At 35.4% G+C, this 15,930-nt stretch overlaps 1 protein-coding gene across 1 annotated transcript in view; it reads left to right on the top strand.

Moving 5' to 3' along the window:
• Nucleotides 1-15,930, top strand: part of TMEFF2 (transmembrane protein with EGF like and two follistatin like domains 2) — a 246,881-nt gene that overhangs the window by 122,503 nt on the left and 108,448 nt on the right. Inside the window, exon 5 of the mRNA XM_004276950.4 lies at nucleotides 6,328-6,424. Coding sequence (XP_004276998.1) covers nucleotides 6,328-6,424 — 97 coding nt within the window. The remainder of the gene's footprint in view (nucleotides 1-6,327; nucleotides 6,425-15,930) is intronic.

Here is a 15,930-nt window from a genome sequence, read left to right as displayed (position 1 = left end):
AGAACAAAGTAGACTTCAAGATGAATAGTGTGACCAGAGAGTAAAGGGGTGCATTTCATAATGCTAAAGGGTCACTTATTAAAGAAGACATAAGACTACTAAATGTTTATAAACCCAATATCAGAGCTCCCAAATACAAGATGAAACAAAAGAACAAAACAAAAAAGAACTAGAAACAGTTTTACTGTCACCCGTAGAGATTTTAGCACACCTTTCTCAGTAATAGATAGAACAATTAAACAAAAAATCAGTACAGTTATGGGTGATTTGGACCATCAACTTAAGCTATTAATATTTACAGAAAATCACTCCCCACAAGAGGTTACAACTTCTAAGATGCACATGGAATAGTCAAGAAGATAGATCATATTCTGGCCCATAAAACACAAGTTTTAATAAATTTCAAAGGACTTAAACAGAATATTTACTTTAACCATGATGGATAGATCACCATGGATGGATTTTTTTATAACATCTTGAACACGAGACATAGAGCTGTCAAACTCCAGAGAGATTTGTTTCAAAGCCTGGACAATCAGGCTGAGCTCTTTTCAATACTTCAGACTTTTCAGGACTTCAAAACAATTTACTCTTGCAGCTCACACAATCTATTTTTTATTTCAACTCTCATCCAGGTTGATCATTTGATTGAATTTTGCTCTGGCGGGGGGTGGAGTAAAAAGATATAAAAGTCTTCCTACCTAACTCTAAAGTCCTTTGAATTTAATGGAACCTTATGCTATATATTTATTACTTTCCTTTTAATGTTAAGACCTTGAGTGGCTCTTGGAAGCCTGCATTTCTCTTTGTCCTTAAGGCCACACAACTCTTTTGTATATTTAAAATGATTCCCAATGAATTTTGGATATTTACATTAAAGATAAATAAAAATAGTGTACTTTTGAAAACCCTCAAATATTTGGAGGTTAAAAAAATACACTACTAGGGCTTCCCTGGTGGCGCAGTGGTTGAGAGTCCGCCTGCCGATGCAGGGGACACGGGTTCGTGCCCCGGTCTGGGAAGATCCCACATGCCGCGGAGCGGCTGGGCCCATGAGCCATGGCTGCTGAGCCTGCGCGTCTGGAGCCTGTGCTCTGCAACGGGAGAGGCCATAGCAGTGAGAGGCCCGCGTACCGAAAAAAAAAAAAAAAATACACTACTAAATAATCCTTGGGTCAAAGAAGAAATCCTGAAGGATATTACAATATATATTTTCACAAAAATACATGAAAACACAACATATTAATATTTGTGGGATGCAGCTAAAGCAGTCTTTAGGAGAAAATGTACAGATTTAAATACCTATATTAGAAAATAAGAAAGGTATAAAATCAAGCACTTCTTCCATTTTAAGAAACTAGAAAATAAACTCTAAGTATATAACATAAAGGAAATAGTAAGAGTAGGAAGCAATAAAATAGAAAATTTAAATAGCCTTGTATAAAGAAATGAAATAATAGTACCAATCCTCCACAAACTCTTTCATAAAACAGAGGAAGTAGGAACACTTCCCAACTCATATCATGAGGCCATTTTAACCATAATAATAAAACAAAATAAGAACAATACAAGAAAATTACAGCCAGCATATCTTGTGAACCATAGACACAAAAATACTTATGAAAATACTAGCAAAAGAAATCCAGCTATATATAAAAAGGGTTATATACCGTGATCAAGTTTGACTTATCCCCAAAATGTGAGGTTGGCTTAACATATGGAAATCAATCAACATATCTCACCACACTGACAGGTCAAGAGAGAGAAATCATGTCCATGTGGTAAAAACAAAGAAGCCCAACCTCTACTTCACATTATGCACAAAATCCAATTTTAGATAGACCATAAACTTAAATTAAAATTTTAAAATTAATAAAAATGGGGAATAGAATAAAGCATAGAAGAATATCCTCATGAGCTTCAAGTAGAAGACTTCTTAGAAATGACAAATCATAAAAGAAAAAAATTGATTTCATCAAAATAAAAATTTCTGCACACCTACAAAAAAAAAAAAACACGTTCAAGAAAATAGACTGAGAAAATATATCCCAATACATGTATCTGACAAAAATTTGTACCTAAAATATATTAAAATTTTCTGCAACTCACGAATTTTTTAAAAAAATGAATCAAACACCAAGTTGGGAGACTTAAAAAGCAAACATATCAATAATTACATTAAAGTAAATGGACTAAATACCCTGATTAAATGCAGACAGATTCAGACTAGATAAAGAAGTGACATTCCACTATATATTGTTTACAAGAAACACACTTTAGACATAAGTTAAGAAGCAGGTTGAAAGTAAGAAAGACAGAAACAATAAGCAAAAGAAAGCTGGTGTGGCTATCTGAATACCATAATCCCACTGTGAGGTATTTGTCGAAGAGAAATAACTTGTGTGCCCAAAAAGTCTTTTACAAGGCTATTTACAACAGCTTTATTCATAAATATTCAGGTATTGTTTCCAGACAGTAACTGGAAACAAGATGTACTTCAACAAGATAATGGAAAAATAAGCTGTGGTATATTCACTCAATTGAATACCAAGCAATAAAAAGAAATAAACTACTGACACAGGCAACTACCTGAATTCATCTTAAAAACTATGATGCTAAGTGGAAGGAGTTGAACACAATAATTACATATTGTATGATTCCATTGATGTAATATTCTAAAATAGTCCATCTGTGGTGACAGATCGGATTACTGACCAGCCTATATGTAGAGACATAGTAGTGGTAGGGAAACGGCTGAGAAAGGCAGAAGCAAACTTTCTGGAATGATGGAGTTGTTCTTTGTCTTGGCATGCGTTCCTCAAAATTGACTGAAAGATATGAGCATTTCACTGAATGTAAATTTTAGTGAAATTTTGAACCAAATAAATGACATTGAATAACTGTGTGTTTGAACATTATATTATTTCATCATGTTTTCAGAAATAGTATAACATAGGTTAGGAATATTATAAGAGGCCCAGGAGGCATTATAGTGAGTTAGGAAGAGAACTGGGCCCAGTGGGTGGACACACCCACTGATTTGGGCCAGAACAAGGTCATGATAAGGGAATTTTGGTAACAATTTTCCGGATGAAACCACGAGGGCAGGGAGAGTTTGAGAGAGAGGCAATTTGATCATCTCTTATAATGCTCCAATCCAGAATCTTCTTAAAGGAATTAATTAAATCAGTTTTAACTGCAGGGTAGCATATTAGGTATAATATGCTTTCAGGAGCTCTGCCTCCCTTGCTCCTCAAATTTCCCTCAGTCACACGCTGAAACCTGTTGTTTTAGAATAGAGGGAAATAATTCTTTTTTACTTTACAACTCAAAATAAAAGGCTTAAAATGCAAGTGCATGGTTAAAATAATACTTTAGGATAAATGAATTTCATTCCTGCATAATCAGCGGATGAATGCAAATAAGCACCGATCCTTCCTGTTTCTGATACTGTAAAAAGAACAGGAAAAAGGAACACTCCTGTTCAACACATACTTTCTGAGCATCTAGCATGTGCTAAATCAATAGTGTTCAAGCTTTTGTGACTGTGACCTTTAGTAAGAAATGAAATTTACATTGCAGTGCTGGATGGATGTACATATGTATAACTAAAACAGTGTTATAAAATAAAACCTATGCTTGCTAAATAAGATGCACTCTGTGTTTTCTATTCCAGTATATTCTGCTTCATGTACACAAAAATGTTTACAAAAATGCTGATAGTGACCCACTGACTCCATTGCACTACCCACTAATAAATTGTGAATTGTGATGGGAAAAATGCAGTGCTAACCTTGCTAGTCAAAATGTGGTCTGTGGACCAGCAGCATCAGTTACACCTCACACTTAACTGAATCGGAATCTTCATCTTAACAAAACCTCCAGGTGCTTCCTGTGCACTTTAAAGTGACAGAAGTCCTGTGCTAGACATTCATTGCATGAGGAAGACGTTTGGGCCAGAGGAAGTCTTTTCAGTATTGTTTAGGGCAGATATTCTTAGGGATGTGTTTTTTAAAGTATACATATCCAAGCCTCGAGCCTACAAATTCAGTACCTCCTAGGATATCTCAGGGCATTTATCTAAAAAACAATACATAAATGAGCAAACCAAATCTACCAGAGCTTCCAAGCCCACTCCTATTTAAGAATCTTGGTCTATAGTGTTAAATGAAGCAGTGTACTGATCTGTTTGTTTATTACAAAGGTGCAAATCTGTGCTTCAGGAAATATGGGAAGATTTTACTTTATTCTTCACTGTGATTGCTTCACATTTTATTCCCAGAACGTTTATTGATAGAGGTTTTGCTACTGCTACTTCTGGGTTTACTTCTCCATGTGGGAGAATTTCCAAACATCTCGAGTCTACCAATAACTGCCCTTTTATAGAAATGTAATGTGACTTCCAGTAGAATTATTATTGTTAGTTTTGCTGAGGTAGCACGATTCATCCCCTGGATTACTTCCAGTAGATCCCTAACCAAGGATCCCTGCTGCGAAAGAAGATAGGGCTGCCCATAAATGGCTATAACTGTTCATTAAGGACCTTCCCGTTGTGTTAGTATGTTTCCTGAGTGATGGGAAGCTTTAGTCTAGAAGCTGCTAATCTTGCTAACACTAAAAGGCTCTCTCTCCCATTAACAGCTTCTGTGTTGCATTAATAGTAAGAAAGTGATAAAGAGATGGACCTCAGCTGTTCAGTACCCCCTGAGGTTAGGTCCCCAGCTTCCTTCTTATCCCATATTCCACTCTAATGGTCTTGCCTGTATTAAAATAATAGAGTGGATAATAAGTGCTGTCTATTTTAGCAGAGTCTAAAATTCCTTCTTCTTTCTGGGGAGGAACACCATTTTTTTAGACTTCCAATTTTAAAACTATACCATCAATACTTTTGCAATTGAAGTTGATCTGTTTAATTCATAACTTTTTAAAAGTGCAGGGCAAATCAAGTACAGGGGAAAAAATGTTGCTTTGGAAAAAATAAATCTCTCTGTCTTTCCTGGAAAAACTATAAAATAGAGAACTCTCTTAGAGATGTCTTCTTGTTCTTTTTTTTTTCTCTGGTAAATCAGATCACTCATTTGCACAGCAGTAAATTGGAAAATCAAGGAATAAAGACCTTTGCTTTTGTAAATATTAATAATTCTCATGTTAACAAAGAACAAATTATGAAAAATATCATATTAAAATAAAATAAGTAAGGTTAAATTTCTTAGGTTTAGGGTGCATGTTAATCAATGATGTTTTGTTAAAAACGTTATCTTATTAGGCTTCATAATGCTAGGAGCCAATGCCATACTTAATTGCCTCTGTTCTTTTTCTACTGAAAATGTATAACCTTTTGCAGAGTGCACGTTTTAAGGATCTCTTGATTTAAACATGTTTTTAGTATATAAGATGTCCATGGAATAAGATTATCTATGCAGTACTTAGGTTGTTGCAATTTTTCATCTATAAGCAAAACTATTTTTGCTTTCAACTACATATTTTTTTAATTGGGTAGACAGTAATCCATCATCTCAAAAGTGTTGCTCAGATTTTTATTTCTTGAACTCACATACTAAAATTTTTTTCTTGACTTACACTATTCTTTCCTGATTTGAAAGCTTAATTTTATAATTAGGTTGTATATAATATATTTTTACACTTGTAATTTATGTGTATAAAAAGAACCAATATCAATAATCATCATCAGCGACAGTATATATTTTTTAAATGAAATATATGTTCATAACCCTCATAGAAGAAATCACTATGATGAGCTCTGTGCAACATTTATGTAAGATTCAAGAAATTACTGTAAAAACCAATTAAAAGATGTTTTCTGAAAACATAATTAATATATTTTTCCGTATAAGTACTTAGCATCTTGAGGCGGGGAAAAGACGTATCTAAAAAGTCAAGGCTGCCCATCTAAATTTTTAAATTATGTATTAAAGCCTTTGAATGAAAAAATATCTATAATTTAAGAATGAGAAAATGTCAAGTATTTTTTTATAGACACTAGGTTTTTCCTCTAGGCAAGTAACAATCTAAATCCCTTTTAATTAAGTAACTTTCATATGGTCTATTAGCCAAACAATTTTGATAAATCCAGTATTCTCGTTTATTTTTCTTGTAAAAAGAATTATTCACCACATACCAATGGCTAGCATATTATTGTTAATTTTCTTCAAATTTAGGGAAGAAGGGAGCCGAATATGACGATCTTAATGGAGCTCCAATAGCTCCATTGGAAAAGTAGCAGGTTTCATATAGAATAGTCTTGAAGTTGTTGGTATTGTGCACACTTATCTGAATTCTTTTTGTTCCCTTTCTTCTGTCCTGTAGTCCATGAAGGCTCAGGAGAAACCAGTCAAAAGGAGACATCCACCTGTGATATTTGCCAGTTTGGTGCAGAATGTGATGAAGACGCTGAGGATGTCTGGTAATGTGCTATTTTATTCTTTTAAAGAAAATAATGACAATAATTAATTTCTTTTTACTTTATCAATTATTTCCTAAAAGAAGACATTTTCAGCAGTTTTTTTTTATGTTTTTTTTTTTAATCCAGTTCTCATGGGGGTAAAAAATGAGGGCTACAATAACAGAAAGGACTTTCTGAAGCTGAACTAAAAGTTGGGTCAGCCAAGCAGCTGCCCAGGGCATTACTTGATAAGGTACAATAAGATATCACTGAGACCCCCAAATACTGTCATGTTAAAAGATGGAGAGAAAAATTGTACGTATCAGAACATCTCTCAAAAAGCATGGTCAAGAAACAATGGATAGTTGCTAATCTGCTCCTAAAATGGTGGATCTGGGCAACTGCACAGATTTTACTTAAAGGGTATGCATAGGCACTCTCATAGCTGAATTAGGGAGATGGTAGGGCAAGGAATAATCTTTGAGCCACCCCATAGGATCAACTTCTCCCTTCACCCAAGCAATACTCAGCTTCTCCTGTAAAGATATGATGAACAGATTATGTATAATATTCATTATTTTGAATGGGTCCCAAAATGTTAGTCTTCTAGGGCGGCCACGTGTATTGGTCCTACCCTGATCTCATATGTAAAGTGAGCAACCCAAAGGTCTTTGTATGGCATGACAGTGGAAAGAGGCAGACTCTCTTTCTTTCTATCTCTTTTTCTTTTACACACATAACTTCAGAAAAACAACCAGGTGTCCTTTCATTTTTTTTTCAATATGCAGACTGTGTTTGCCTAGAGCAGTTAACAATCATTTTGATCAAAGTGGGTAAGGGAGTAAATCTTAAATGTTCTCACCACACACACAAAATATTGGTAATTATGTGAGGTGATGGAGGTGTTAGCTAACACTATGGTGGTGATCACATTGCAATATGTAAGTGTATCAAACACGTTGTACACTTTAAACTTATGCAATGTTATATGCCAATTATATCTCAGTAAAGTTGAAGGAAAAACACAATCATTTTCATCAGACTTTTGTGGGTGGAGGGGGCAATTCATCTAAGAAACAGAAAGAAAAAATTAAGGCAAGATAATTTTGGCAAGAATGAAACAGTCTGCACTTAAAACATTTTAGAATATTTTTGAATGTAGATTAAATTGAGGATTCCAACTGAGCAAACTGAGATTCTTAGGGTAAATTAACTAGGTACTTACAATAAACACTGCTATTGACTAGCCACGTGAACTAGCCACCCATTAATAAAAGCAGATATCAGTAGGATTTCCATACCTGTTAAACATTTCTAACCAATGGTCAGCTAGGAGTCAAGTCAGGGAGTGTATGCACTGGTTTGACCATCTTGAGGTAAACAGACATACGTTTTCTTAGGAACCTCCTGGACATCTTAATGGCTGATGAACTTTATGGTTCCCAAACCTGGCTGGGAATTTTTAAAACACATCGATTTTTTAGTTCCATGTCAAAATTAATGAATCAGAATTTCAGAGAAGTGGGGCTTAAAACTTTACTTGTCTAAAACTCCCCCAGATGGTTGTATAAATACTGCTCTAAGATAAATGACTGACTCAGAGAATCTTTCTCCTCCCTAAATGCTTTAAGGCTCTGCATAGTCATAGTCATTATATATTAAGACACATTGATAAGAAATGTATCCTTAAAATATCTTGTTTTAATGTTTGCTGATGACTACATCTGTAGCTCAACTTTATTTTTAATGCTGTAAATTTTCTTGCTGTCAGCTATTTTACTTTTTAAAAATTCACATGGGTCCCTAATTTTTTCTTAAGAATTTTCCATTCCCCACTCTTTAATGATCACCTTTAAGTGACATGGTTTCACTTTACAACTGCAAAGATTTAAGGAATGAGACAATAATAGCAGATAAAAATGACTGATTTCTTACTATGAGCTTAGTCTATTTGTATGCATTCTTTTTTTTTCCTCAGTTATCTTCAAAATACCCTAGAGTAGATTCTATTATGATCACTTTACAAGGAGGAAACTGAGTTTTAAAATGTTTAAGTGGCAGGGCCAAGATGAAGATATGAGGTGAAAGTAACTAGAGGATGTTAGCATAACAATTCAACCAAAGATGCAATTAAAGTATTTCTTTCCTGTCATGTCTGGAAAAATGAGATGGCCAGATTGCAGGCAGCTTAGATCCAGTGACTGAAGACCTGCAGGGTTAGAGCTGGTGACAAGAGAGAAGCTTGCAGCAGGCAATGGGCAAATGTTCGGGCAAGCAGTGTCACTCCTGGTATTCTAGCAAAAGTTCAGATCTCTGGTATACAGGATAAGGAGACTTGGGCAAGGTAAGTGGCATCAGAAAGGTTCAACAGCCATGGGTACTGGAGTTAGGAAAAGAAATTCGGTTACAAAGGGAGCAAGGAGAAGGATAAGGCAGAACCTCAGTCATCAAGGAATTGGAAAGCTAATCAGGGGCAGACACTGGATAGATACCCACCTACCAGAACTGGTGTACAAAGCCAAGCCTTGGCTACAGAAGGCTGGGACAAGCCCCTAGATCTCAGAAATAAATTACAAGGTCAGAATGAAGCCAGCAGCAAGGATGACTGGTTGCTGAATCGTTAGCTTTTGGCTAGGACATCTTGTATGCCCCCAGCCTAGAGACAAGATTAGTTCCAAAATGCAGAATAAGGCTGAGCCTCCAGATGAGGCTAAGTGGCCATAGCTGTGAAGATTAGAGGGATGCAGGGGGCAGGGAGCCAAGAAGATCATTATACTTCCCAGGCAAGAATGAAAAGTTGTTAGCGTTCAAATAAAATGTACTTAAAATGTCCAATGTAAGCAAGAAGGAATGGTGCTGAAATGATAAGCATATTGATTTTCATTTACATAAATACCTTTGCATGTTTACATACTGTATTTAGTTATGGCCATGAAGGGCAGACTGGAAACAGCTGAAGGACACAAGAATAAAGCAATAAATGAAATTAAATAGTCATGGAATGAAAGAGGCTATAAAGTAAGATAAGAAGCAACAGGGGAGGGATCTGACTCTAGTACTAGTCAACTGAATCAGGGGAGCTTGATGTGCTATTGATTCCAGATGAAACCATGGCCAGGTCCTCTCACAAACATAAAATACTGCATTTGCTATGTGGGAACAAAGAGTATAAGTCAGTGTTTAGTTTTATTTTTTTCCCTTGACATTAACTAAACTACAATTTTATGCATACAAGTTCCTCAACCATACATTGTGAAATAATAACAAGATGTGGATAAGTAGTACTGAGAAATAATGTTACTATTGTAACTGCAATATTGAAACAAATGTAAAAGATTGATTCCTGATTTTTCTTTAACCCTAGCCTAAGAAATTAATACTTTACATTTTACCACAAGGGGTAAATCTAGCTATTCAAAGATGTTCAGGTATTTTCTAGATGAAGGTAAACCTCTGTTAGAATTAAAAAGCCAGTACACAATCAGCTGATCTTGTTTCCATAGTTAGATGAGTTTTTGAGTCAAGAAGCAAGGTACATTGGACACGGGAAAGAAAAAACAATAAATGGGAGAAGGGTAAGGAGAGTAGAGGAAAAGGAGAAAAAATAATAGAGGATGACACTGATAAACCATGATACTAATAACGTAAAATTTAATGCCTTTATTTTGAGAAAAACAGATGGTTTATAAGCTTATACAAGCTCCTCCCTTATGTGCTATGATTTCCTTTCAAGGTTTTTCTCTTGCCTTTTTCTTCTTCTTATGGAGAACATCAAGGCTGTAGAAATAAGAAACTGGTCAGATTTTCTCAAAAGGAAAGAAAGACCATTGCTACAAAAGATTCTTCAGTTATAGATATCTACCTATGTGTAGGAAAGGATCATGCTTTCAAAAGAGGGTTAAAAGTCCACATGGTGAGTGGTCCACACCGCAGATATATCCACTCTCATATCAAGGCATCTCTTTATTTAGGATGGACCTCGAAAATAATTGGAACACCAGTGCAAAGGGATATGCATGCCTATTTATGGGGAAAGGGTTAAAAGGCAAAGAAAAGAAGGGCTTAAAAGACAGTTTCTCTTTATATCTAGACTGAAAAAAGGTCAAAACTAATATATTTATACATCAAAGAGACTCTCAGATACCTCCTGCCAAGTATAATTTATAAAGAAAAAGAAGGGCTTCTAAGTCAAACATAATAAATTTGACTCATAGCAAAGTAATAAAGCCCCATCTGATAGTACTGGGAATACTAACTTATGATTTCAACAAATATTTCTGATACTTGCTTGGTTTTAGAAACAGCTTTATATTCCCTTAATTATCTTACCTGATAAATTATTTCAGTAAGTCCAAAGTAGGTCAGTAGTAACTCTTTGCACTGGGAACTAGTCCTAAGAAGTAATTATCCTAGAACTTTCTGTTGGTCCTGTCAGTCAGAAGTAGTTCAGAGCCCTGGGGTTGATACTTGATTTAATATAAGAAAAGAGCAAGCTGATAGCTGGGTCTGACCATAGAAATGACTGGGTATGAAATTGGCTGCAGGCCTAACATTTCCAGGGTATCAAGATAGATCAAGGAAAGGAGCACAGGTGTAAGAGCAGATGCAGCTGGGTGACAAATGACATAAAGGGACAACTTAAATCATTATGTGTATTTGCTTCGTATGTATGCTTTATAGCTCCTGTGCCCATTTTAACTTTGCTCTTGTATTATTCTCAACATGCCACTTAGGCCCCATTAGCGAAACCATATTGGCTTAAATGCTATTAATTCCTCAGTAGTCATTCATTTTGTCTTTGAAAGCATTAATCATGTTTTCCAGTTTTAGTGCATCACATCCTAGTGTTTGACTGCAATGGTAAGAAAGGAGAAAAGCAAAGTAGTTCAGTAAAAAGAGTTCAGAAGAGAAAATGAATGAGCATCTATTTTTTCCTTTATTTCACTGATGTTCCATAACTGAAACAGGGTGTGAGATTTGGCATTACTTTTGTGAGCCTCTCTTACAAAGACAGTTTAGTTTGAAGTCTTTTAACATCTTGCTCCTTTGATCTAAGAAGGCTCCTTGTCACTAGGAAGACTGTGTGTTGCTGGCATCATTCCCACCCTTAATGCTTTTTGGACTGTAGAGAATCATGAATATTTGAAGTGGGGCAACGGTCAAGGATGATCCTTGGCACTAGATTTCACCATACATATAAGCAAATTAGGCATTAGGTCCTGCTGACTTCAGTATTGGGTTATGAGTTTGATAGGGAAAAATAAGACACCTCTGAGTCTTAAGATTTAGAAATGATTTCTTTTTAAAACTACTACTGGTCGACAATTGAACAAAAAAGATTGTGTTGCAACTGGAAAGTTTCCAACTGTTTTCTACTAAGTAAAAAGAATATCATTTGGGGTTGTATGTGGGCTCTAAAGAAGATGCTGATTAGTCACAGAATTTTACTGAACTACGAGTTCATTCAGTCTTCCCCTACGGTGTTTTCTTTATATTGATTTCCTTTACTCTCTTGCCTTAGAACTGTAAAAGCGGTTACCATAATTTGGACTGGCTTCTAATGTGAGTTTACTCATGGACAGAATAAAACACACACACACACACAAACAGAAAATAGGTCTGTCTAGTCCAGAAAATCTAAGGTTTGGGTGGGTTGTAGGCTTTATGATAAAACCTTCTTAGTTCTAAGACTCCCGTAGTTAGGATGCTGCCTCCCTCAAATTGCCTTTCCTTCACCATGAAGACAGTGTTGTCGCCTGTGAAAACTGCCATAGTATTGTCTGTTTGTATAGATGGGGTCTGAAGAGTAAAGACATCTCCCTTTCCTTTAATACTTCCATTTGCCCAGAAACTTTTTCCAGAGAAGAGGGCAATATACAGCTTCTGCTGTATATTTGGGGAAACACACCTCTTCCCACTCCCATAATTTCAAGAGAAAAATGTTGACATTTTTAGCAAATCTATGGCTTAATGTAAAAATTTGAGTTTGATTTCCTTCTTTTATGTATTTATCCACCTATCTTAAACAAGAAAAAATAATTTGTACTTTTAAAAAATTTCACACAATTTAGAAGTGCAATTATAAATAAGACTAGTATTTGTAACATGGTCTGTACAATGGTCTGTGCCTACAAACGCCATGTCTGTGACCCAGACTTCCCTCTGCCGATAGCTGCCAATAGCCAAGTCTGCAAACTGAATCTAAACACTTTAAGTGTTACTTAGAAAGATGAATAAATAATGATGCCACTTCAAATGCACAGCAGGCCATTCCAAAAAGAGACAAACAAAAAAATATACAACTAACCCACCCTCCAAATTTGGGTTGAGCTTTGTGAAAAGTAAGATTTTTTAAATAAAACTGAAATTTGAAAATAAATCATGGTCTTTCAAACAAAGACATACCTCAGGTCTTCTATGTACTGGGCTACTTTACTTAGAAAGGAATTGGATTTTCACATAAGTTCTGAAGAGTCTTTTGAATTTTTCTCAGTAATTATGTATGCCTCAACTGTGCTAGTTATCGCACAATGATTAATGAAACTTAATTAGGATGTGATGGGTGCAAATGTGGATCTGGTGTAGAGTATCGAAAAATACAGGAATAAAGTATTGAAAACTTTAATACATTTTATATGTTTTGCAATTTTTATTTAGCTCAGACATTAGAAATCAGGTAACTTCAATTTTATATAAAAATAATGAAATACTACCTGAAGGCAGAACAAAGGAAACAAAACTCCAAAGCATAGATTGTATTTCTCCCACTAACTTAACTGTTTTCATTACTTGTTTCTCTTTTACCTGCTTGTGTAGACTATACCCTGCTCCTCCTGCCTTACTTCTGGTGCTCACTCACCAAACTCTCACCCACAATTTTGTGTTGAGTTTTCTAAGTCTCAGTTTCTAGTATATTCCGAGTCAGAGACTCCTGTGCCTTAAAACCAGGAAATACACGCTCCATGTTCCAACATCACAACATAACATCCCAGTCTCAGAGATAAAAACATGAATCTCATTGTGATCATCAAAAGATGACAGAATTTTCACAAGCATGTGTTTCCTATGCAGCAGGTACCATGGTATCGTTTACATTCATGGAGCCATTTAATCCTCCTGCTAATCTTACGAAGTTAGATACACTAATAATTCTCATTTTACATGGAAGGAGACACAGAGAGGTTAAGCAAACCACCCAAAGCCAAAGAGTAAGTGGAAGAGCTAGGATTTGAACCCTGCCAGGCTGACTCCAGACACCATGCTCTTAACCACCACTCAGTATCTTCTCATATGTTTAATAACATAAATTATGTGTCTGCATGTGTGTGTGTGTAGCGTGCATTAGGTGTATATCATACACGTATAACATGTTGGATATATTCAGTACAGAATTTCACACTTTTTTGTTGTTGAAATAGAAAATACAACCTCTTTGTGATAAAGTCTACCACTAACAGGTTCACATCACCTACGATGTCCTTTGAAATATTTTTTTCCCATTAGATATATACACCTTATTTTTGGCAGACTGTGTGGGTTTTATGTGTTTTTTTGTAGAGGTATCGAATTATTATCTATGGAGCATATCCTTATGACTATATGTGTGCCCAATTAGGTTGAGAAGGTTATTAACCATGAGGTTGCAGAGAAGAGACATATCTTCACCAAAACCTGGTTCTTTGAGATGTTTCAACTTCAATTTGCTTGTTTTGAGTAAGGCAATAGCAACTCTGATTATGAACCAGGATGAACATTATTTATATTTATAACTAGTGATAGGCTTTAGATTTTTATCCAGAAAAGAGGCACATAACATGGAGAGTGGCCATTATAATACTCCCCCTTCCTTTAATGCTGGTGCCACTACCAGCAATATTTCAAAGGGCTGTGCAAAAGGCAGAGGAGCATTGGGGAACCCAGAAGAGCACGGGCACTGATCAGTAAGCCATTTGTTAAGAAAGGTGGGACTTCATTCCTTAGTATCTTTGGGAATAGCTGATGGACTACATGCTCCCTTCCAAGTGGTAGAGGAAGGTTTATTACAAATGCATATTCTTGCTGCAAGAAGAGAAATTATGAGATATAAAGAAAGAGGGAAGAATCAGCAAATTAAATGGAAAATAAATATGGCCCATATGCCAGTGGATTTTAATCCCTATCTTAGTACAATGCTCTGCTATATCTTTGTATTTAACACTTAAAAATATAATGCCAAGCCTCTTATTTCCCAATCTAATGTATGTTTTAATGGTTACATTAAAATGGAATTTGCTGTGGCTTTTTCTGATTATAAAAGTTGCACATGTTTATCATAGAAATTTCAAAAGCCTAGAAATATTACAATGTCACCCCACCATTCCAAGATAATTACCATAAAATTTTGAGGTGTGTTTTCCTCCTATGTGTGTGTGTACATGCACATGTGTGTGTATGTATTTTTGATGAGTCGAATCATATTTTATATATCAACAAAGCCTCTCTCTTGAAAATTTTACTTAACCTTGAGGTTGTGCTTGGAGATTGTTACAAATGCTAAACAAATTTATGAGTAATATATTTAGATTTGAACATAATTTCTGTGGGCCCAAATTCTAATTATTCTTTCAAAATTTTTGCCTTTCTCAAGACACATGGAGTTGAGGGCAGTGTCCTAACATTTGTGATCTAAAGAATTTACCAAAACCTAAATCCTCTCTAAGTCTACCTTAGACATTTTTCTTGGTTAACTCCAAGAGGTTAGACAGTATGTGTACTGAAAACACTTCCTTTGTCTGCATCCAGAGCATCCATAATAAATAGCTTTCTGAGGTATAAGCATTATTTACTGAGAAACTGTCCTCCCACAGGTGTTTTAAATTGGGTAGAAACCATTCCTGGCCTTCACTGGTTTACTCCCAAATAGTAATATACTGTATATGTTGGTTCATCTAAACAACAAATCAGCAAGCAGTCCTCGGCAGCCCACATCAGTCTGTTCCAGAAATATGCCCCTATAAGCAGTATGTGTAATATCTAATAAGTGATTGAACAAATTGTAAAATTATATGCAACATCCAATTGAAAAAATCAATACTGCTGAAGAACTAAATGCTTATTATAGTATAAAGAAGAAAATAAATAAAGGAAACAAATATCTGTTTTTTCTAGCTTCCCCCCAATGCAAAGTAAAATTAATCAGGAGTGGGTCCATTCATCCCTTCACTACTAAGCTCTGAGTGAAACATAAGAACTCAGGACTATGCACTTGGGACGAGTGATCTTCTGAAGTTTGTTTACCACAGCTCTTTTTTATTCATTGCAGTCTTTTCAAAGTCTTTACATAATAGTTTACTCTGTTCTCTGAACTCATCCTAAAATGAGCTTTCTATAATCAAAATTGTATTATTCAGGGTAATAAAAGCAATGCTCGGTTCCAAGTAGTCATAAGTGCCTATAATCAGCAGATATTAAAAGACGTATATCAGGGAGAAGTGTGCAACAATTGAGGAAAAAGCAAGAAATGAAGTAAAATATTATCTTCACTTTAG

The sequence above is a fragment of the Orcinus orca genome, chromosome 7, assembly GCF_937001465.1.
Source record: "Orcinus orca chromosome 7, mOrcOrc1.1, whole genome shotgun sequence".
NCBI lineage: Eukaryota > Metazoa > Chordata > Mammalia > Artiodactyla > Delphinidae > Orcinus > Orcinus orca.
The sequence above is the reverse complement of the archived record's forward strand: the minus strand, read 5'-3'. Positions and strand labels throughout refer to the sequence as shown.